We start from the raw sequence: 25066 nt of genomic DNA, 5'->3' as shown, positions 1-25066 counted from the left end.
ATTTTGCAATCAGTTTGCTAATAGAAGCCTCCATTTTTTGTATTTTAAAAATCTGTTTTTTTCATATTAATGAAATTGTCAAGATGGCTTTTTTCAAACTTTGTAGGCAGAAAAGATCATACATTACGTGGATAAAACTGATTACCTCTTCCTAGTAGGTGCCTTCATTAACTCCAAACTGTACTACTACAACTCAATATATCTTGGAAGATCCGATTCTATAACACCTTCCCACAATCGCTACACTGGATCCGAGTACGCTGTTGAATCTCCTTGAGTGTTATGTTATGTTAATGTGCATTTGTACTGCACCTTATATACCATGGTATGATCTCAAAGCGCTGTGCTCTATGTGGCCAACCAGAGCAACTATGCAGATGGGTTCTCTGAAAGCTCTGAGAGTTCCGATCCCACTGTGAGCGTTAGCATCAGCAAATGAATGTTTAACTGAATACAGCTACTATGGAGGTCATGAAGATACCCCCAGCGACTTTCTTTGAAAGTTTGGTGGCAGACAATTAGCATTGGACCCTCCGTGATCCCTTTGGAGCTTGGATGCAGAGAATCAAAATGGCATCCACAAAAAGAATAATGGGAATAGATTGGTGGACAGCAGCATAGTCCATGGCTCAGAGCCTCTGGTAAGCGGGTAAGCTTGGGAGCCTGTGTAATTGATCAGACCCAGTATGTGTCTGAGGGAGCACTTGGGAATACGAGGACCAGTATTGATAGAGTCTCCTTCCCCTGCAGGGACACTGGGAATTACCGGCCAGCATGTGAGTGAAGACGGCATTAGCATAGAGGGTTGACAGATGACTGGAGCGTGCCCCCAGTGAGCATAGCTGCACTCTGGAAGTGGATACATCGTATAAAGGGCCTGGTGCTCTCTCTTCATGATAATCTCCTCCTGCTGGGTGCTGATCTCGCAGTGAAGAGGGACAGGGGTATCCCATGAAGATTGGAATAGTGTTGGGAGTGGCCTGCCCAGACAGCATGAGGCCTTTAACTGGTAAACTGTAAACCCTATTGCAGTTGCCCCAACACCCAGAGCGGGGGAAGGAGGAATAACAGAGAGGTGGTCTGCAGGGGAGAGCAGCTTTGTGGGGGTGTAACTCATTATGGTAAAAGCTCCTGGGAAGTTGAAGGGCCCCCAATCGGGTGATATCAAAACTGTAATGGAGGCACAGGAGGGCTCCAGGAAGCAGATGCAACAAATAGCAGCACAATTCCACTCCCCCCAAGGAGTGGTGCAGGTTGATGAGGCACCAGCTACGAAGATGCAATTGCAACTCATGCTTTTTGAGCTTAAGAATGATAAAAAGGGGAGTGCAGCATGTCTAACGAAATCCATAGCGTAGTTAGATAAGCATGTGCTAGCTATGGAGAAACGATGTGATCAGGTACATGAACAAGTAGAGTTGTCGGAAAGAATGTTGGGGTTGGAACAAAAGATGGAGCATATTCTAACAAAGCAGGAAGATGCAGAGAATCAGATGTGACAACACAATATCAGGCTAAGGGGGATCCCGAAGCACATAGCAGACAGGGAGTTGGAGTATTATGTTTAGGCCCTCTTTTGTCACATCTTGGCTATCCTGAGGGTGCACAAATGGTTCTGCATAGAACTCATTGCGTATATTCAACATTTCAGCAAAACAGAAGTCTGGTCCCAAGGTGTTTTAACTCATGTCCACCTCTTCTAGTTTAAAGTCAAAATGATGGCAGTGGCCAGGAAAAGTCAGGTAATACACCATAGGGACGCCCAAATAGTGTTTTTTCGCAATCTGGTTCAAGCCACGTTGCAAAAGAGGAAGAGAATCCAACTTGTCCCATGCAGTCTGATTTTTTAATTCAAAGGCCGGTCATACAACATCTTGAAGGAGGAAGAGGCTGCAGAACTAATGAACGGTGCTGAAACACAGAAAGACTGGTGCACTGAAAGTGGGCGAAACAGACGATGGAAAAGACTTACTGGTGTTGAGAATTGGAAAAAGGATTGCTCAAACCCCAGAGGCAGAGGGGGAGGGTGTGAAGTTATGAGTGAAACCTGATTGGAAGGGGGAAGGAATACTATGTTGAATTGATCTTTGGAAAGTTCTCGGGTTGTGTGCAAGAGAAGAGTGTGCAGAGGTGTGGGATCCTGGTGGGTTGGGGATTCAGGAAACTGACCTCCAAAATTCTGATTCTGAATCTCGCAATGTACAAAAAAGGGGAAAAAGTTCTCGAATTGTGGTTCAATGTATAAGATATTGGAATTTCTATTTTTGTTATTATTGTTTAGATTTCATTATAGGCCGACATGCTAGGGTGATGAAGGGGAACAAGGCATTCAAGAGGAGGATGGTGATAGGATGCCCAGATGGTTTACTGAACTGGAGGTTAGATGAATCACTTAGGGTTTGTGACCCTGCATGGCCAGGGTCTCAATTCCCCCAAGTCCAGGGCATAACCCTACAATGCTTCACCTGCAGTGGTTAAAAAAATAGAGGGGTAGCCATATTGGTTTTAAAGGGGATTACGTTTAGCAAACAATACCTTTATCAGGATCTGGATGGTAGATACCTAATTGTCAAGGGATTCTTAAAGGGACAATTGTATACAGTAGTGTCAACATATGCACCTAATGACCACCAGTATATGGAGGCACTCTTGAAAAAGTTGGGGTATATATGCAAAGGGAATGTAGTAGTAGCTGGCGATTTAAATTATATGATGGATCCTGAGATAGATAAAACGTTACCCCCCACAATGAGTGACAAGCGGAATAGGCAAGCGTTGGCAAGATTTCTTAGAGAATTGGGGCTGTTAGAAACATGGTGCTTTTTTTACCAGGAGGAACAAGATTATATACATTTTTCTGTGGTTTATAGCGGGGACTCAACGATAGACATGATATTAGTTTCAAGAAATGTGGCCCCAATGGTACTTTCGACAGACATTGGTTTACGATTTCTCTTGGATCATGCACGAGTGCTGTTGAATGTCGAGTATTCCCAATGAGAATCGAAGAAAGCAGTGGCGATTGAACAAAATGTTCCTTAGAGATACGGCAATCAGGACACACATTGAAGAAATACTTAAGAATTATTTTATGGAAAATTAAGTGGGTGAGATGGATTGGAGAGTGATTTAGGATGCATTTATGAGGCAAGAGAAGCCACCCATATTGCATTGAAACAGGTGCTTCGAGAGGCGGAAATAAAGCATAAACATTTTGGTATGAATAAGGCACTGAGAAACATGTCAAAAGCCTGTAGTCAATGAAAGCTCATGTGGCCGATCGGTCAGCACAGATGCTCTTACAAAATAAACAATCGTACTAGATAAAGGAGAGCAAAGCAAATTGTTTTTTCGTAGCAAAGCTCCTTAGGCAATGGGCGACGACCTTTATTGTGGAAGTAAAGAACATGCAGAGAGTGCTAAAACCGGGAGATCTCAAAGAAATAAAACACATATTGAATAGGGAGAGCCTGAAGGGAGGAGAATCCCACCCTGGGAAACAAAGAAAGTTATTGGAAAGGGTGCATTTGTCTAAGATAGTAATAGAAGAGAGGGATATATATTAGAGAACAACATAATCCCTCAGGAAGTAGGAGAAGCAATCAATGCCATGCCCCGAATAAAACTCCAGTCCCGAATGGATTTGGGAACAGCTATTATAAAACCTTGAAATGGTGGCTAGTACATCCGTTAAGAAAATTATTTAATGCAATTACTAAGTCTGGGGTAGTTTCCTGGTATATGGTGCTCTCCATGGCTATTCTGATACTTAAACCAGGGAAGAACCCAGATGACTGTGGGAGTTATTGACCCATATCTCTCCTAAATGGAGATGCTAAGATTTACTACTAGATATTGGCATCCTAATTGATGAAAGTTGTTCCCAAACTGGTTCACGCGTATAAAACAAGTTTTATAGTAGGAAGGAACATGCATGACAACATTAGGAGGGCTATATATGTTATAGATTGGAGCAAGAGATCGGGTCAAAAGATGACCGCTTTAGTGCTAGATGCTCAAAAAGCATTTGATAGCATGGATTGGGTTTACTTGTCACAAGTCATAAAGCAATGTGGTTTGGGACCCCAATTTGCGCATATGATTTTGGCAAATTTTAATATCCCTGCTACGAGAATTAATGTGAATGGAAGGTACACAAATCTGATCCCAATTTTGAGAGGTACACAACAGGGTTGGTTTTTGCATTAGCTATAGAGCTGTTGGCGCTTCTTAAAAGACAAAACAGAACAGTTTTAGGGGTGAATTGTTGGGGCAAACAACATAAAATGGCGCTATTCGCAGACAATGTACTGCTGTTCATAAGGGAAACAGAGAGGTCATTACCAGTAGTATTGGAGTCCCTGCACTCTTTTGGTCGGGTATCTGCATTTAACTAAATTACGCACAATCTAAGGCTCTTAATATAAATGATGACTCTGAAGCAGTTACGAGATGGAAAACGAAATGTCTTATTATATGGGAGAGAGAATGGTTGAATTATCTGGGAATAAAATTGACTCCTTCTTAAAACCAATATTCCGGATTTATGCTAGTCAGTCACAGAGGATCTGAAACGATGGGATAGACAGGAGCTATCATGGTTCAGTAGGACAGCATCAGTGAAGATGAACCTTTTGAAGCTGTTTTATGGGCTTCAAGCCCTTTCAGTTAAGATCTTGATGGCTAAGAGATGGCAGGGTGAGATTAATTATTTTATATGGCATAGGAAACGACCTAGAATTCCCAAAGGTGTTTTACCTTGCATCACATTAATCAGAGGGCTGGGTATTCCAGACATCAGGAGATACCTCCTTGCTGCTCAGATTGCACCTGCATTGGAGTGGGCGAGGGACCCGGGAATTAAAGGTTGGAGAGACTTGAAGCAAGGAGGGGAGTATACGACAGAAGGGAGGTCAATTTATGGCCTCAACTAACTTCTCAATTCAATGTTGGTCTAGAGGCTTGAGATTGTGTGGAATAAAGCTGGGATTGGGTCCCCTTTCACCAATTGTGTATAATCATAAATTCTCACAAGAGATGCATAAAGGGCACTTTCACAATTGGGAAAGAAATGGTGCTATCACTGTAGCAGATTTATATAGCGAGGGAAATCCTTTAACATTTGATGAAACGTACATTGAAATTTGATTTGCGAGAAGAAGGATTTAGATATATTCAATAACGACTCTGGTTTACGAATAGAAATGTAAGATGGTCATGTAATAGAACATCTTGTGGCCTTGAGATTTCGATGAAAGAGGAAACTGAGGTGGGGAAGACCTCGAAATTCTATAAAATGTTAGATAGATCTTCTGTGACAGATAGATTATCCCACGTGGAAAGATGGGAATACGCATTGGGGATAACCATTCCTGATGAATCGTGAACACATATTTGGAAAAAGAGTGCGCAAATCATCCAAGTGTACTAATATCAAGGAAACAGCATATAAAATATGTTACCACTGGTATCTCAAACCATTAAGAATTAGTAAGATTATATCCTCTTGCTCGCCATTGTGTTGTAGGAAATGTGGGGGAATTGTCACTTTAGGGAACTAGGTGGTGGTCATGTCCTAAAGCACAAGTTTACTGGAAGGATATTCTGGGCCACATCAGGGACATAATGAACAGACACCTACAGATGGATCCACTGGTGTTGGTGTTGGGGATGTGTCAGAAGGGTTGTATGCTATGCAGGGTGAAATGCAGATAATCACGCACCTATTTAATGTGGCCAGCTAACACTGACACAATTCTGTAAGGCGAAGGTCCTTGCACACCCATTGGTAAAGGTATGGTGGGGTCTTGCGATGGGAAAAAACAACTGCATTTTCGAACTGAGGTTTTCAGAAATTTATGAAAATTTGTCGCCCGTTCCAGCAATATGTTCAGGAAAGAGAGCATGTTTTCGTAAACCCCTGCATTTGCAAAACCTTTCGCTATGGTGAATAATATGAGGGGCTCAGTAGGCCTATAGTTGGGCGTCCAGAGATAAAGGGGGATGAGTCCAAAAGGAATAGTGGATTGTTGAAACTCCATACGAATTGCATGTCGACTTCTTTTATGCTTGGTTGTAAGTTCAGTTTGATTGCTATTTTGTCCTTTGTTTAAATACTAATTAAGCCTGGAAGTAAAGATGTGACGAGATTGGGTTGCAGCCCAGTCAATTAAGTTCAGTCTTGGTTACACATGAAAATAAACTTCATAAACAAATAATAATTATCATAATATGCATCACAAGGATGGTAAAAGTCACCTCCGAGTTTTATGTCCGTATAAAGCGCTTGGTCTGCCTCTTTTTGCTTTATGACTGTCACAGATTTCCTCGCTGACTTTTATTATCCATATAATGTACAACCTGGGGAACTGTATCCTGAATATCATTTATACTGTGGAGGGTCCTCTATTCTACATCTATCTATATGTTATTGGTTTTTGCAGAAAAAGGAAGAACCAATCTAAATGTAATTTATTTACATTCAACTCCACCCACAGTTCTGTGAAGTTTCGCACTGTATGATAGTATGGCTGTACCGCCAGTGAACATGATTGCTACTTCATTGTTGCTAAGTGTGGAATGGGTTTGTCTTCTGTGTTCCAGGTGATTACAGTGGATGGTTGCTCTCAAAGCACTCAGATGAGTTCAGAGCCTGCAGACTGCAGCTTTCACTGTGATGAAGAAGAAGACCACAGCAAGAATTACCTCAGTGTCACCAACTTCAGCCAGCTAAGTATGTATACTGCAGCCACTTGTATGAAGTTATCAAAAGTGCCAATCTACGCATATCAGCAACAGAGTTTTACATTTTTTAAGGGTATTTGCACCGTGCCACCTACAGACTGAGCCATGTCAAGATGCAAACTCACCAGTCACTAAACAAAGGAATGTAACAAAGGCTTCTATTAACAAACGAGCAATGTCATAAGGGCTTTCCGAAAATGTAAGAAATCCTCTAGATTCGTACATCCACGTGGAGAGGCAAGGACAAATCAGCAGTGGCCTCTGGCCTTGAAACAGGACCTAGGAATTTCCAATACGTTTAGCTCTTCTGAGTGTAGTAGTAGGGCAGACTTATAATGATAAATTGATTTATTTTGTAGGTAGTTAGGTGCCAGTCCATGCAGACATATGCAGATGCCTTGAAAGTGATTTTGTGACTAATCAAGTCACCGCCATAATCCTGCTCTTTGTGTCGTCCCAAAACCTGGTAATCTGGAATACCCATGTATATCATAACTAGTTGGTAGGCTCAATAATACAGAGGGGTGGGGGCAAATCTGCAGAGCGCAGAGGACATTACTTTTTTGTCCCAACAGGATAACTTGGGTTTTATTTGTGTTCAGCTGTAACCCATTGTCTAGCGTCCAGCACTCTACTTCGAGACACTTAATACTTACCAGGTCGGTATCAGCACCATCCACTTTAACATATAATTGAGTGTCATCAGTACGAGTGGAAGTATATCAAGCACTGGTCTCTTATAGATGTTCAATAAAAGCGGAGACAAAGGGGAATTATGCCGTTACCCACATTTCACTGGCTTTTTACTGCAAAGAAAACGCCCTAACATAATCTGTTGCATCCTTTCATTCAAGAATGAGCTAAACCATTTCAAAGCGTGGCTGGAATGTTGTCACAATGAGAGATGCATGATAATAATATATTGTGGTCCACTGTATTTAAGGCTGCTAAAAGATCCATGTGAAAGCAATTCATGTGCGATTTCTAGGGCTTAAGACTGAGTGATGCCCACCAAGAATGGCTTCTATGACTTGTAGAAGTTGAGATGTGAGGACTTGCTCGAGTATTTTTGAAAGCCAGTTCAAACCTGACATTGGCTGGTAGTTATTCAAAACAGAAGGCTCCAAAGAGGGCTTATAACCAATGTGAAATAATGGATGTTGTCAAGGGAATCAGGACTAATCCTTCATCCAACGATATTCTCAAGAAATGATTCAACAAAACATTTAGCAGAAATTGCCAAAAGGGCATCTTCCAGACGATATACGGGACACAATTATTTCAGAAATGGAATTATTTCAGGTGAGACTGAAAATTAGATTCAATTACAAGCAGTAGTTGGTTAGATTAGTCAAAATAGTAGTAGGGCTGTCCCTACAAGTATTTTACAATGATTTTCAAGCCAATATATTCGATTGAATATCTGTGTCACAACCTTAAGTGAGAGTATCCACACCCTCTCCTGAACCACAGAAGCCGAATGGGATCGACCCTCCCACCATGGTTGGCACGGGTTCCTGATGTTAGAAGCACAGGGGAACACGTTGCAGCCAATGGGGGGGAAGAAGGATTAGGAAGACGCTGTGGATGGGAATGGGGAGTTAGGAAAACCAGAAAGAGGTTTAGGGAAACACTAGATGGGAAAGGTATGGGGAATCTAGGGAAAAACATCTTAATAACATACATTATCAATAACCTGTCACAACCTATAGTTGTCTAACCTGCTTACTGCCTGACCTAATACACCTGTCCTGTTATCTAGCATGCGTCACCTATTCCCCTAGACTTACACATCAAACAGAGAGAACATAAGGTAAGCGGAACCCACACAAATGACATGGTAATTGTAGCATGATGGGACAAACAAATGGGGTTCTCCCACATGGTTTACACATGACTCATCGCCTGATAGGCAAAGCTTTGCATGAAGTGACATAACAAACATAAAACATATTGCCAGCCAACACAAATACAAGCTCTGTCTGTTCTAGTGTGTTTCCTCCCGCCTACTCTAACTTAGCAAAATGTTAATAGCAACGTGTTGACTTCACACGTTACTTTTTGCAGATCTTGTCCGTGGTTTTCTAAGTGTAAGGCGTTTCTCCGTTTGCTTTTTTTGTTGTCTGTAGGAATGAGTGAACATGTTTATCAAAAAGGGCACCTGGTTGATGCCTTGCTCTACCCATGTGGGTAGTCACGTATTAAAGAGCAAAAATGAGCAAGGTCATGGGATACCTGGCTGATGAACGAAGGGTGAACACACTCCTATGGGGGTTACACCTTGGCAAGTGTGTACACGTTACTGTAAATTAATTCTGACAAAAATGTATCAGGACAATTCTGAGTACTGCAGTCTGATTTTTAATAAAACTGCAGTTTACGTGTTTGTAGATACACTTAACTAGGAGCTACACAAGATACAACAGTATTTACACATTTTTCAGGTATAGTGACCAATTTGTAAGTGACAAATGTCAAATATTTGTAGCGTCTTTCCAATGCTTACACTTCCACTGAGGGGTCCTTGGGAAGGAGACCAGTGGATTTAGTGAGGTGATAGCATGTATTAATCATCACATATGCATCAAAACAATGTAGGGTTGAACAAGGACAACACAGACAATATAACAGTCAACACAACAGTGTTTCGGCCAGAAGATGAGCTAGGATGAGCTCTGATGGTGTGGCCTTCATCAGGACGAGATATTCTAAAGGAGGAAGTATCTTGTGAGGTCAGAACTTGGGAGCGCAGTGGCTCAGGGAGTAGCAGTGTCAGGAGTACACTGTAGGATTTTCGAGGTCCTAGAAGTGGCCGTTCCTTAAGGAGGCCAGTTACCACGCAAATTTTGGGTGGAACAGGCTGGCGTGATAAATACACAAAGTCAACCGCAAGCGTGAGGGGCTAGGGTAAAAGGAAGGATAAGCGCTGCAGAGCAAGCTGTCAGCGGTCACGGTCCCTGGCTGCGCACGGAGTGAGCTGGGGAGCTGACGGAATGAGCGAACAGCAACCTGTAGGAGACCTGAGCCTAGCAGTCTAACACCTTACTGCACACATGTGCAAAAAATGAAAACCCAGGGGGTTGATGGATGGACCCTCATAAAGGCCTATGGGTGGTCAGCCCAGATGACTGACAAATGTACTGGTGCACCTGGTTAAATAAACAGACAGAGTCTGGTTTCATATAACAAGCGTGAAACATCTTTAGTTTACTTGATTGAATTTGTCAAACCAATACTCGGTACACATGAGTAATCTTACACCACTATGCCCCTAGCTGAGGCACTTTCTGATAGTACATGAAAGAAATCAATACTTAAAAGGCCTTCTTCCATTACCATTGGCATTAAATAATCACACATTTGCTACAGTAATACTTAAGTAGATCCAGTGGGGTCACATCGGAACATGGACATTCACAATAGGCAAACAAATAATTAAATAGATCTGCGGGGGTCACCTGGGAACAAGGACATTCACATTTGGTAAATAAATAAGTAAATAGATCTGCAGGGGTCACCTGGGAACAAGAACATTCACTTTTGGTAAATAAATAATTAAATAGATCTGCGGGGGTCACCTGGGAACAAGGACATTCACATTTCGTAAATAAATAATTAAATATATCTGCGGGGGTCACCTCGGAACAAGGACATTCACATTTGGTAAATAAATAATTAGCTACGTCAGACCAGCGTTCCCTTACTACTGGTATCTGCAGACTACCACTGGGACATACTACACTTAGTACACTGATCCAACAATCACCCAGTCAGGCCACATGGGCCCTGAGCCAACTCTACAACAAGCCAGGCGAGACCCCTCGGCTATGTCCTAGCAGGAATCTTCTGTTTCCATACAGTGGTGGATTAGTGCAAAGCTCCGAAATGTGTAGATCACTGCCCCAGTGGGGATTTAACCGAGAGAAGTGCAACAATACCAACATACCAAACCGGCCAAAATGGGCCTCCGGAGAATAGAGGACCTTCCAAAATTAGGGTTACAAACCCCCTCTGGGCTCCACTGATGCCATTCACAACGTATCCCCCAAGTTGGCCAAACCCCCACCTTTATAAGGTGAGTTACCTCATCCCCATGCATCCGCGGAGCTGCTTGTAGCGTACGGCCTCTCTGAGTCACAGTGACAGATGTGGAGAATATTACCTTCCGGCCGGTCAACCACGGCCCACGTGTTCACCATTTGCTGCCACACACAGGACATAGTGTCCCTTTCTCACTCTTTCCGTCTCCTGACGGCTATGACGCTGTGTGAGAAAATGACCCAGATCCCTCCCTCACGAGCAGTGGCAGGCAGGGTACAGCACCCAAGGAGTGCTCCCTCTGCGCACGTACCCGGCACACTCTCTCGACCCAGGTGGGGGAGAGAGAACTGCAAGCCTGGAAAAGCGAACGGCCTTGGGGGACGTCCCTGACACAACAGAGGGCCTGGATGCCCTCTGTGAAGGTCCAGAGCTTCCTTCTCTGCTCGTATCTCCCGGCGCTCTCCTTACCGAGGATCCCCTCTGGGCTCTTATGCTCCCCGGGGACCTTCCACTTGTGTCCGCCTGCAGGGGGGCTGGCGCCAGTCCTGTGGTGAAATCACCTCACAGACAGGCCCGCTCTCCTTGCTGGTGTAACCTACCATGTCTGTCAGACGCAAAGTGAAACAGACAAGAAAGGAAAATAAACAAATATGCCCGCCAAAAAAAACATGACACAGAGCCCATGCGCACACGGAAACCACATGAAATGCGGGTTTACACTCACCGCCTTCTCCTTCAAAAACCGTTGTCCCTAAGGGTTTACTATATGCAGAGGGTACAGACAACAAAACTGACATTTTCCATCCCATAAAAACAGCACATTCCAACATTGCTGAGTATCACAGTTTGGCTTATGAGCGTATGAAGCAGTAACTGTGGTAGCTTGAACAGGAAATCCCCTTCTGATCGTTTCCGTTTGTGCTCCAGGAGCATCGTAGCTCAATATTCTGACTGGCTTGACCTCTCGTTGAGCTCGCCGGAGCTCACTAATGGCCTCGGAATGATCTTCAGATGCTGTTTCTTGAGGGTCTATTGATGCAGGTGTTCTGTACATAGTCACAGAGTCTGGCCTTGGCATGCTTTCCTCTTGGGTTTGGAAGAACATGTCAGGGTCCCCAAAAACCGATACCTCTCTTATGGTCTCAGACTGTTTTGCAGCACCTGGAGTTGTATCCTCCCTTCCATTCCAGTAGCCTATGGCTAAGCCTTCAGAACTTTCATCTCCTTCCTCTTCATGACTGATCTGAATGTCTGAGGGCCTTTGGGCTACTTCAGTGGTTGGAGGCTCTCTATCCTCTGCATTTCTCTTCTCTCTTGAGCTGGGGGCTACAGACTGTACAGTACTTGGACCTGCAGGTTGTAGGATTTCCCTGTGGATGGACTCCTGTTGATGGCTTATGGTGATCCTCTTACTGGGGGAAAAGGGAATTTCTGCAACAGTCGGATCCATTTCTACACCATCCCCTATGGGAAGAAGGTGATTCCGGTGGAGGGTCTTCACATCCCTCGGGGGGCCTTCCCTTCTCAGTCTGAACACAGGCAACCCTGTCAACTGTCGCTCAATAAGATATGTCTGCGATTCCCAGCGGTCTCCCAGCTTGTTTCTCCCTCTCTTCCATAAACTCCTAATGAGCACCAGATCACCTCACCGGGCTGCTGGTTGTGAAACCGGACCTTATCATCATACCTCTTGTTGTTTTGCTGCGCATTCAGTTCAGCGGCGGCTTGCACTCATTGGAAGGCTTGGGACAATTGGTCTTGAAGGTCCCTCACATACTTGCGGTAGTTATCTACACCTGTTCCATCAGAAGAGACCCCAAAACTCAAGTCTATGGGTAGCCTGGCATCCCTGCTGAAAATCAGCTGATACAGAGTGAATCCAGTGCTGTCATTCCTGGTACAGTTGTAGGCGTGAACTACAGTGGACACATGTTGGCTCCCCTTCAGTTTCTCTTTGGCACTCAGTGTCCCCAGTATACCCAACAATGTGGAATTGAAATGTTCAGATTGTGCATCCCCTTGGGGGTGGTAAGGGGATGTTCTGGCTTTCTTTACACCCAATCAACTGCATAGGTTCTTTGATGAGTTTGAATTCAAAGTCTCGCCCTTGATCGGAATGAAGGTGAGCAGGCCAGCCATAATGCACAAAGAATTTGTCCCAGAGTACTTTCACTATGGTAGTCGCCTTCTGATCTCTGGTGGGATATGCTTGGGCATATCGGGGGAAGTGATCTGTCACTGCCAAGATGTTCTGAATCCCGCCGTTGTCAGTTTCAAGGCTCAGGAAGTGCACACAAACTAAGTCCATAGGTCCAGAGCTCTGTAGATGTTGAAGGGCTGCGGCTGGATGACTGAGAGTTTTTCGGGCGATGCATCGGGCATAGGTGTGGCAATACTCTTCTACTTCTGCTCCTAGGCGAGGCCAGTAAAATCAATTTTGTACTAACTCTAGTGTCTGTTCACTTCCCAAGTGTCCATGTTGGTCATGCAGAGCGCGCAGGGCCAGTGGATGTAATGAGCGTGGCACCACCAGCTGGTGTATAAGGTGCCCTTAGATTAGACTTGTCTTGTACAATACTCCTGCCTTCGTCACTAGCGATTTCCATTCTTTGCGATAGATCTGGTGATTGGGCATGTTTCTGCTTTCCGGTGGCCCTTTGGCACTGTTCTCTTTTCCTTGTAACACTTCTCGTAATTCCAAGTCTTGCCACTGCTTTTGCCTCAGGTCCATCTGGTTCATGTGCTGCAGTTCAGGAGCCATTAGGCTGGTTGCGTCACAATAGCTCACGGGGACCCCTTTTTTGGTCTTTCCTAGGCAGTCGATAAAACGTGCTGGTTCAGCGGTCTGACAAGTTCCTGTCCTGAAGATGGCTTTTATTGCGGCCACAGAGGCCATCTTGATAGGGATAGACTTGCAGCTGTCATCAGTGGGGGCTCCTCGGGACAGTGCATCAGCATCTATGTTGTTGACTCCAGGGCGATATGCCAACTGTAAGTTGTAAATGGACAAAGCTGCTAACCATTGATGGCCAGTAGCATCCAATTTGGCGGACTTGAGGATGTGTGTTAGTGGATTGTTGTCTGTTCTCACTGTGAACGTAGCTCTGTATAGATGGTCATGCAATTTTACAGGCACTGGCCACTTCAGGGCCAAAAACTCCAGCTTGTGTGTGGGGTAGTTGATTTCGGAGGGGTTCAGGTGCCGGCTGGTGAATGCCACAGGCCTGACGTCTTAGTTTTGTTATTGATAGAGTACAGCGCCCAGCCCATCAGAGTTGGCATCCACATGCAGGATATAAGGCTGGTGTGGATCAGCGTACACCAGTACAGGCGCTTCGGTAAGAGTCTTTTTTAGCTGGGTAAAGGCTTGTTCACACTTCTCACTCCATCGCAGACCAAAGTTCTCTTTGGGATGGTCCCGGGTCGTGGACTGATTCCCACTGCTAGCCGCTGTCTTCTGTGGGGCTGGGTAGCCCTTGGTCAATTCAGTGAGCGGTCGGGCTATGTTGGCGAATCCTGCCATGAACCTTTAGTAATAATTGCAGAACCCCAGGAAACTTGTAATCTCTCACAAGTTCTGCGGGTGGAGCCAAGTCTCGAGGGCTTCTATCTTGGCGGGATCCACACTCACTCATTCGTCTAACACCACATGGCCAATATACTTTACACTGGTGTGGCAAAACTGGAATTTTTCTAGGGATACTTTCGGTCCCTGCTGCTGGAGACGATCCAAAACCTTCAGTAACCTCTGATTATGTTCTTCCAGGGTCCTCCCAAATACGATCACATTGTCTAGGTAAACCAGCACCTGAAGTAAGTTCATGTCCCCCACTGTTCGTTCCATCAAGCATTGAAACGTGGTTGGCGCTCCCGATTTCCCCTGTGGCATTCGAGTAAACTGGTAAAATCCTAATGGGCAGATGAAAGCCGTCTTCTCCTTATCCTCAGGTAACATGGGAATCTGATAATATCCACTCCGGAGATCTAAGACGGAAAACCACTGGCTCCCAACCAGACAGTCAAGGGCCTCATCCAATCGGGTGTAGTATATTGGTCTGGCACCATTCTGCTGTTTAACCGCCTGTAGTCAATGCACAGCCGCACATCATGGTTCTTCTTTCACGCCACCACTATGGGGGAAGCATATGTTTTTTTTATAGACTCTTGATTATACTTGCATGCAGCAATTCTTCAAGATGACGTCGGACGTCCTCCACATCCGCAGGTGCCAGCCTTTGAGATCTTTCTCGAAAGGGTGCAACGTTGTTCAGACAGATATGCTGTTGCACTCCCTTGGCTTCACCCAAGTCCCAGTCACTGGTTGAAAGCACATCAGTTCTCAGGGACAGCTGGTCTCGTAGATGATTCTTTTCGCGGTCCGACAACGGGGTTTCCCCAGAGTTTATCTTTCCCACATCCAAGGTAGGGAATGTGCTTCGGGTACCAGCCATCTGTGCCACTGAGTCAGCAATGTGAAACTGGGTGATTGTCAGGCCATTCGGGTAGATGCACAGTTTTGTTTGTGACATTCATGATAGGGACTCTAATGTGGGTCACTCCTGGGCCAGTATCACTGATCAGTGTGCATTGGCCCATCAGACCAGGCGCCATTATTGTCTGACCAGGCCGTATGTCAAGTTGATTGTGGTTAGAGGTGGCCACATCTCCCACGATCCTGTTGGGCTGCTCTGCCTTCTCCATGCTTTTCTTAAGGTAGGCCTGTTGGAAAGCTGGGCACATCTTCAGAGAATGTGCAAACTGCGGACCTGCCATCTACAGACACATCCTGGCTAGTGTACCAAACAGGGCGGAGTTGGTGCCCATGACCAGGGGTACCTCCAGGTTCTGGTTCTTGGTGGTGCACATTAATGCCAGGGTGGTCAAAGTTGTGCTTACTCCAGCCACCTCTTGATTTAGGTGGATATTCACACAGATGTACCCCAGATAGCGGCAGGCAGCATCTCCGACTCTCATCAGATTTAGCCCTTCCAGTGGTTCTAAGGGCAGATGTGACATATGTTTGGCGATAGTAGGGCTCATAGACAATGGTGACCTGGGAGCCACTGTCCAGTAGTGTTGTAATCCTTCGCCCTTCAAGGTCAACTGGGATTGTCATGTGGGCCCAATTAGGCCTGCATGAATGCCTCGGGGAGTTCATAGTCTGTTGCAGGTCTCTGGTGACATTTTCTTGGAGTTGCAGAGCTCATGGACTAAACTGAGTTGGTCAGCTGTGGCCTTAATTTGGTACTTGGCAGCTAGTAAGTCAGAATTCTGTGGCCTTATGGATATACGGGAGTTATTGGCAGTGGAGCTCACTCCTGTGTTCGAGGTTCTAGCTATTCCTCCTCTACAACCTCCTTTGCGTTTCCTGACAATGCTCGGGCTGGAGTTGGTTTCAGTGCCTTAGATCGAGTAGCTTCTCGGGCACAGTCTTGGCCTTGGTCATACAGGCGAGTGGAGTAGCTTCCATCCCCACATTGATGGCAAAATCTCCATAGTGGTAAAGGTGCAGATGATTGAGTAAAATATTCACGAGACTCTTGAGCTTGTCTAAATACCTGGTGTTCTCTTTCACGTGATGAATGAAAAACGTCTCTGCCTCGCTGTTGGTTTGCTTTTAGATTTTCCCTGAGTAGCTGCAGGGTCTGTAGTTTCCTTACCAGTTGTTGCAGCTCCCCAATCTTTTTCTGCTGAGAAGTGGCATGGTTGGGAGCTGGGATCCTGCTTTGGACAGGGTGACTCGGGCATTGGCACCGCCCGTTTCTTGTTCCAGAGATCTTATTGACCTGAGTAGATTTTCATAGGAGGGAGGTGTGTCCAGTTTTTCATGCAGTCTGAGTTGTAGAATGGGTATGGCGGCGTCTTTGGCTCCTCTAAGCATCTTCTTTAACTGACACTGGTTCAATTGAGAAGTCTCTACTCCTCCTCTATGGTGTGTCAGGCGCAAAATGTGTTCAATCCTCACCAGGAACTCAGATCATTTCTCTCCGAGCTTCAGAGAGGTTGCATGGAACCACATCATTAAATCTTCTCCTAGTTTGGTGGTGCCAAACGCTCCTTCCAGTGCGCCCATCACTTGCAGGAAAGTCGGATCAGGACTCAGCGCGCAGGGACAGTACCATCTGTAGTGCAGGTCCTCGCAAATGCCTCTATCACTCGTCTCCTCTTTTCTTGTTCTGACAGTTTCCAATCATGTAGCATAAGCTGAGTGAGATCGGCCCATACTTCATGACCCTGTTCTCCTTTGGGCACAGGTTTTTTGCCTGAAAAGGGGCGCAAGCGGTGTAGGCTCCATGTTCATTAATCAAGTGTGACAGTGATTGCCGCTCCATAGTTACTGTAACTGCTTCAGCCACCGCAGCAGCAATGACAATGGCATCCTTGGTGGGGTCGTAGCTTCTGGGCGGAGAGGTATTCTGGGCCAAGCATCTAAGTTCCATACAGGGCAGGTAATCACAGGTTCCCCGCCTTGGATTTCCGTGGGCAAGGTTTTACCTGTAAGAGAAACTCTACCATGACATAGCATATAACATTTGGTATCTTGCCCAGGTATGTGACCCACACCTTTCACTTTACCAGTGATGGGTTCTAAGGGACTAGTCATGGCTAATACTTCATCAGTTGAAATCTGTAAAGGGACCTCACCTACTATGAAACAGGCCTCTGGACTAAGCCCTTCAGTTTGTATCCAGTGTAACACATATTCATGCACCATTTTGACTATGAGTAAATTACCACTAACATTTTGAACAAAGCGCCTGTCTGGTAAACAGGGGTGATAACTAGAGCTCTCCCTATATTGGACGAATGCCCCCCTGGGATCTCAGCAGTGCCTCCAAAAAGTGTAAGGTGTTTCTCCCTTTTCTTTTTTTGTTGTATGTAGGAATTAGTGAACAACAACCAGTAGGAGACCTGAGCCTAGCAGTCTAACACCTTACTGCACACATGTGCGAAAAATGAAAACCCAGGGGGGTGATGGATGGACCCTCCTAAGGGCCTATGGGTGGTCAGTCCAGATGACTGACAAATGTACTGGTGCAACTGGTTAAATAAACAGACACAGTCTGGTTTCATATAACAAGCTTGAAACAGCTTTAGTTTACTTAACTGAATTTGTCAAACCAATCCTCGGTACACATGAGTAATCTTACACCACTGTGCTCCTAGTTGAGGCACTCTCTGTTAGTAAATGAAAGAAATCAATACTTCAAAGTCCTTCTTCCTTTACCGTCGGTATTAAATAATCACACATTTGCTACAGTAATACTTAAGTAGATCCAGTGGGGTCACCTGGGAACATTCAAATTCACATTTGGCAAATAAATAATTAAATCGATCTGCGGGGGTCACCTCGGAACAAGGATATTCACATTTGGTAAATAAATAATCAAATAGAACCGCGGGGTCACCTGGGAACAAAGACATTCACATTTGGTAAATAAATAATTACATAGATCAGTGGGGGTCACCTGGGAACAAGGACATTCACATTTGGTAAATAAATAATGAAATAGGTCAGCCCAGCGTTTCCTCACTACTGGTAAGTGCAGACTACTACTTGGACGTACTACACTTATTACACCGATCCAACAATCACCCAGTCAGGCCACATGAGCCGTGAGCCAACTCTACAACGAGCCAGGCGAGCACCCTCGGCTATGCCCTAACGGGAATTTTCCGTTTCCACACAGTGTTGACTTAGTGCCAAGCTCAGAAATGCGTAGATCACTGCCCTCAGTGCGGATTTAACAGAGAGAAGTGCAACAATACTAACATACCAAACAGACCAAAATGAGCCTACGAAGATTAGAGAAACCTTCCAATACAAGGGTGACAAACCCGCTCTGGGCCCCACTGATGCCGTTCACAACGTGTCCGATTAGTCGGCCAAACCCCCACCTCATCCCCATGCATCCGCGGAGCTGCTTGTAGCGTACAGCCTCTCCGAGTCACAGTGACAGATGTGGAGTATATTATCTTCCAGCCGGTCAACCACGGGCCACGTGTTCGCTGTTTGCCAGCACACGCAGAACACAGTGCCCCTTTCTCACTCTTTCCATCTCCTACCTGATGGCTATGACGCAGCAGGAGAAAACGACCCAGCTCTCTCCCTCACGAGCAGTGGTGGGCAGGGTACAGCACCTGTCAAGGGCTCCCTCTGCGCACGTACCCGGCACACTCTCTCGACCTCGGGTGGGGGAGAGAGAACTGCCAGCTTGTAAAGGCAGACAGCCTTGAGGGACGTTCCTGACACAACAGAGGGCCTGGATTCCCTCCGTGAAGGTCCGGGTCTTCCTTCTCTGCTATTATCTCCCAGCGCTCTCCTTCCCGAGGATCCCCTCGGGGCTCTTATGCTCCCTGGGGACCTTCCTCTTGTGTCCGCCTGCAGGAGGGCTTGCACTGGTCCTGAGGTGAAATCACCTCACAGAACGGCCAGCTCCGCCTGTTGGTGGAACCTACCATGTCTGTCAGACAAACTCAGCGCGCCTGAAACACGCTGCAAAGTGAAACGGACAATAAAAATGGAAAATAAACAAACATGCCCGCCAAACAACACGTTACACAGAGCCCATGCACACACGGAAACCCACAGGAAATGCGGGTTTACATAAGCATACCACCGTTCCATGCGTTTATACAGAACATAAGTCACTGGACTCTAGCACAATGCGTCTTCGACATAATTCATGAACAGTAAAAGTCCAATGAACTCAAGCACCATGCGCGTTCTTCGTAATTCATAAGCAATGAAAGAACAACATCACAAAGCAATGATTCTCTGCGGGGCAAGTACTTAGCTTTGGCCCGGAAGCCCCATGATGCTGTCCGGATGAGTTGGAGTATGCCATAAGAACTGGAGCCTCCCAATGTCACCACCATCTGGACCTGGGTCCTTATCTCCCTCTCTCTCTCTGTCACCCCCACGTGGCCCTGGTCTGTAGTCTCTACCACAGTGCCGGTGCTCACTGAGGTCTGCTCGCCGAAGCCTGGAAACGCTGTATCCGCCCGTGACGTGATTCCCAATAATCCGCACCGGGCACGGGCAGGTGGTGGTTTATATTTTATCCTGCAAATAGTGCGCAGCTGCTGAGCGTGCCAACCTCGTCCCGGAGGAGCATTGGAAATGGAGTTTGCGGCTTCCAATGTCGCAATGCCAGGGCCTGAGAGCTTTACATGCGATACCTGCAGCATGCGCCCACCAATCTTTTGACAACCTGTAATTTAAAAAATATAATAGTTACTTAAGGCAAGTTGTGCACAAAGGCATCCAAAATCAAACCCAATTCATAAGTCATGGGACCGTATCAGTAGGCAGGAGTACTTACCAATATACCGAAATGTACCAGAGGGTAATGCAGGGCAAGAGAGGGGAGAAGTGCAGAAGACAAAGGGGGGTGCAGTATCCGTGAGAGCCCTTCCAAATGGACCACACCTGGTAGAACAGGATGGGGGAAGGGAAGCCTGATGGCATACGCTCACACAAGCAGAAAAGCAATGCCCGAGTGGGTGGTAGGGACAGCAGAGTGTCAGCTATACAAAGTAAGCAGTGTTCTGGATGACGCTGTGGTGGTTGGTGCAGTAAGGAGCGACCAAAGGGCACCAAGCTGAAAGACAGACCTCCCTAGGCAGGCCAGTAGTGATGCACAGAGATCCAACCTGTGGGTATTTATGTACATTGAAGTGGGGAAGCAAATGCAAGTGGGCATTATTTAATGGACATTGAGATCGAAAAGTAGTTTTTAACGATAACTTATTGGGCGATCACGTGAAATGCAGTGGGTGCTTTTAATGCACACTGGTGTGCAACTGCAGTTTTTAATGAGAACAGTATTCGTTCAGGGCCATAAAAGCCTGCCTTGCGCTGATTAGCATCACTTTGAAACTGCACCCCCTAAAAAACACAGTAACTAGCCACACGCATTGAAGGGTTCTGCATAGGTTTGGCTTTTGCATGGTGAGCACATTTTCTTAATTCGCGTATGCAGACACACTTCGGCAGACGGGGGTTATATTGAGGGCAACGAAGCCAGAAAGTGGAGAGAGGGTGCGGCAGGGGTGGATGAATTAATATACATGTGAAGATTAATGAATGAAAGCGAGTGAGAGAGGATGCCCGAATCAGTTGCACTGAAGCTAGATTGATAGGTAAGGGAGTGGTGCTTCAGGGATGAACGGAAGCTGTTGAAGGTGGATCCATGGATGAAAGTTTAAGGACATGTGGTTGTGTGAGGGTGTATGCATGAATAAAAGAATACGTGTAGTATGGATGAATGGATTTTGGAATTAAGCATGTAGGGATAGGTACGTGAGTGTGAGGATGCTGGAATCGATGAGAATGTGAGGATGGGTGAATGAGCGAGTGTCAGAACAGAAAGGCCATGCCACGTTACCACACTGTTGAGCATGAGGCGGCCAAGATGTCTTCGCATGCCCAGCGCAGCATTCGAGGGTAAGCGAGTGGAGGTGCATGCACTAGCTTAGTGAACGCCCAGAACGTGAAAGGATGCCTTATCCCTGCTTCCATAGTGTGGGTTTGTGAGGAGAGTGATGGATGTCCTGCGGCTGCTCATTCCACCAGCAGCCCTGCCCTAAGATGTACGCAGTGGACACTATTGTGTTCTACCCACACAGTGGGGAGCAGCATTTGCCTCCAGGGTGAGTGAGTATATCCAGAGGTGGCACTGGCATGCTCAATGATTGAAGGCCACTGGTGGCTGCTGAGCATTTTCAGTGGGGGGTGGTGGGGCATTTAAATTCATCAGCAGTAGATTGGCGCATTTTACAATATTTGTATCATTCTTGTGTCCATAGTTTATACCAGCATTGCCACTGTAAAACAATTTCATGATGTTTTTCCGACAGTATATCCCAGACACCCCAATGTAAAACGTTTATAATGCTGCACCTTGAATATATGCTATCTTTCCCAGTGTAAAACATTCATGATGCATGTGCTCACAATGTATGCCAATATTCCGAATGCAAAACACTTTTGTGACTGGTGCATTATCCATCATCATGGCCACTCTAATGCTGTAGCTGCACCCACAATATATGGCATCATTGTAAAATATCCCTGGAATTGTTTAGAAACTATCTATTGTACAAAAGGCCAACATAAGGATGCTCCAATAGTACAATAAAATCACTGTTGTGCTGGGGTCACTGCAAGGGGGCGGGGAAGAAAATTGATATATCTGGTGCACATCCATGCTACCACGCTTCATGTGTATTAAATAAAAGGGTCGGAAATGACCATTTTGGGTACTAAACATAGTTGTATGAACAATTACTATACACTATCCCTTTCTACGGTCTGTATGAGTGTCCCAGTGGATACAAACAATATATACATGACAGCAAATTGTATTTGTGGAATACCACTGGTGGTATTTTCAAAATGCCACTGTCACCATGGGCCAGTGGTATTGCTGTATTTGGGTCACATTTTTTAACCACCTCGAGATGCACTAGTACTATTTTACACAAATACATCTTGCCCAAACTTTATTTAGAACCTAGTTTAAACTGTTATCCTTTTCTCTAGAGCCAAAGTGAATATGCAGCATTTTTATTTCAGAAAAAAGTTAACTCATTTTATTCCCAAATTTACTACAAGGGAATGAGATGTGCATGGCTCTCAAAGTGCCCCATATCAGGTGGAGGTTTCCCATCCATTCCTGCTTCTCTTTATATCTTGGGAATATTATAAATAAAGGATTACAAGTCCCAGAATGCAAAGCAAAAACCAGGACTGAATGAGGCAATGCATATGACATGGAACAGTGTGGGAAATCTGCACACACACACAATAGTCTCCTCTGAAAGTAATCATTTAAGTTTAAAAAGTGTGCATGTTTACACCAACGTTTAAAAAGTGTGCATGTTTACACCACTGTGTTCCTACTTTGAGAAAAAGAGCACATTCCCCTCTCTCTCTTCTCTCTCTCTCTCTCACACACACACACGCATGCACACACACACACACACTCTCTCTCTCTCTCTCTCTCTCTCTGGGTTTTTTTCTAGATCGTTTTCAGCAGGACACACCAACCAGCTTTCAAAACTGCTTGCAAAGCACAGAGCTCTTGCAGAGTGCACATCATGTGCAGTTGTTGGCATATGGCGTGGGGCGCACAGCATTGCTGTACTCCGCACCTCCTTACTGGTTAGCAGAGATCCGACTTCTACGGTAAGAGCCTCCCTGCTTACTTCTATCATCATCTACTTTGATATTATGCCCGCTCCACACCCGCCACGTTACAATCTACAGAGTGCTCCTGTACATGCTGTGGGCTCTGTTGCACCCCATGATGTGGCTATGCTGTCACCTTTGGATTTTACACTCCGAAATGAATCAGCGTCTTGCCTGCAGTCTATGGGCCCCACTGATTCTTGTTGGGAAATTTGAGTGGTGGCTATCTTGCTGGTAGCAGCAACTTTTCCCTTGTCTGCCACTCCTACACCGCCTGCTATGCAGCAAAACCCTCTCTCCCTCTCCCACTTACAGAGCGCTCTCTAGCTGATGTGGAAAACGCATTTCTTCAATTATGCTTCAGTCTCGAAAGTGAAGCATGGAAGGGGGCTACAAGGAACGAGATTGAGTCTCTTTTGGCTACACCCTTTCTTTTTGAGAACTCTTCTACCCCCTCCTCAGTACTTATCGACACAATTATTAAAGCAAACCTCGAGCAGCCTTCTGGGACATCTTCTCTACTTGCTCAAGATTGTATTTCTTCAGCTCAGAATCCACTTTTAAATATTTCGATTGATGAGGGCTGCTCAGGGTAGACCTAAAAAATGGCAACGTATGTCGTTTTACAGTAAGACTTTCTGATGTTTTAAACAATTTCCAACTTTTACGATCTATTTTTAAAATGCTCTTCACATCTGCTAAATCAGTAGTGGCTAGATGAGTAGAATCCATGTCTGGATCTTCAGTGGCAAATACCTGTACCATAGCTTCTGTACCAGCCTTTTCATTATCACCCCCTTATTGCTCTTCTGTGATGGAGGTGGATCCCGCTCAGGATTCAATGTCTATTGCTGTTCTCACGATTGAGGAGGACATTAAGCTAAAATTAGTACATCTGGAATCGAACAGAGGGCTACACCAATGCCGTTAGATTATCAGGGTTCTTCTAAAGCTAATCAACAACATAAAAAGAAGAACCACCACTTAGTGCAGCAAAAAGAAGATATTCTAAAACAATTGTTAAGTTCTTTAAATCCTGATAACTCTTATGTTGTGGTTCTCCCAGGAGAATATGCTGAACCTCAGGAAATTGTTGCTACATACCAGGACTCACTAAAGAAATGCCAAAAAATAAAAGAAGCTCTGAAAGTCCCTCTTTAGTTCGGTCTGAGGAAGCTCCTGCCCAATCTACAATGAGCATTTTACTGTATTTGATTAATAGAACATGAGGAATAGATCATGCAGCTACAATGGATATTATTTCTGACCACTCAGCTTTAGAGGTAGCATTGAATACAGAGGCACCCTCCTTGCCGACAGTATCAGGAAAAGATTCCCTTCTGCTACTACCTTTGTGTGCCCTGACACCATTGTTGGAAGTTCCTAAGATCAAATGGGCTGCAAATTACAAGGCCCTAGCAACTCTCACTCTATTCCACCTCAGCCTCCGAATTGTGCCACAAATAGGGTCTCTCAGTCTGCATGAGTCTGAATAGAGGATCTAAAGTACACATTGCTTTGCCATCTATGAGTTTTTACAGAGAGTCTAGGGTCAAACATGCATCTATGTGCAGTCAATATTTAATAGCATTTGAAGCTTACTTCAAAGACTCAGGTAAATTAACCCTAAAGCGTGCAACTATTTGTCTTTACTAGCTGAAATTTTACAGCAGGTTGACTTTGTGAATGATTTGAGCCCCGATTTTGTTGTTTTACATTTTACTTTTAAAATGATTTGTAACCTTATTTTACAAGAGGTTGAATCATTTTTAGGTTTTGGATTTATGTTTATGTTTATATTTATAAGACAACCCAGTTGTGAGCTAATGCCAATGCCCTCCTACCATGACTCAATAATCAAGAGATCGGACCGAAGAAAGGTCATTTGGCCAGCATTTGAGGCGTAAAGAGCTCACAGGGTTATCTATCTCCCCTCGTGATCTCCCTTGACCATTAGCAACCTTCTTCCCAAAGATTTCTCGACTTGTAGAACTGAGAATCCAGGGATCGTGCAATTATCCCACCACACTCTTCTTCATGCCCAATTCCGATGCCCAGAATGATTGTCTTACCTCCTTGCTCATC

General features: G+C 45.2%; 1 protein-coding gene across 1 annotated transcript in view; it reads left to right on the top strand.

Annotated features, from left to right (window-relative positions):
- Window positions 1-25066, top strand: part of TRPM6 (transient receptor potential cation channel subfamily M member 6) — a 1703532-nt gene that overhangs the window by 1418812 nt on the left and 259654 nt on the right. The window contains exon 28 of the mRNA XM_069625828.1: window positions 6604-6733. Within this exon, the coding sequence (XP_069481929.1) occupies window positions 6604-6733 (130 nt within the window). The remainder of the gene's footprint in view (window positions 1-6603; window positions 6734-25066) is intronic.

The sequence above is a fragment of the Ambystoma mexicanum genome, chromosome 6p, assembly GCF_040938575.1.
Source record: "Ambystoma mexicanum isolate Mex_15411 chromosome 6p, UKY_AmexF1_1, whole genome shotgun sequence".
In the NCBI taxonomy this organism is placed as follows: Eukaryota; Metazoa; Chordata; class Amphibia; order Caudata; family Ambystomatidae; genus Ambystoma; species Ambystoma mexicanum.
This window is presented reverse-complemented; position numbering and strand designations above follow the sequence as displayed.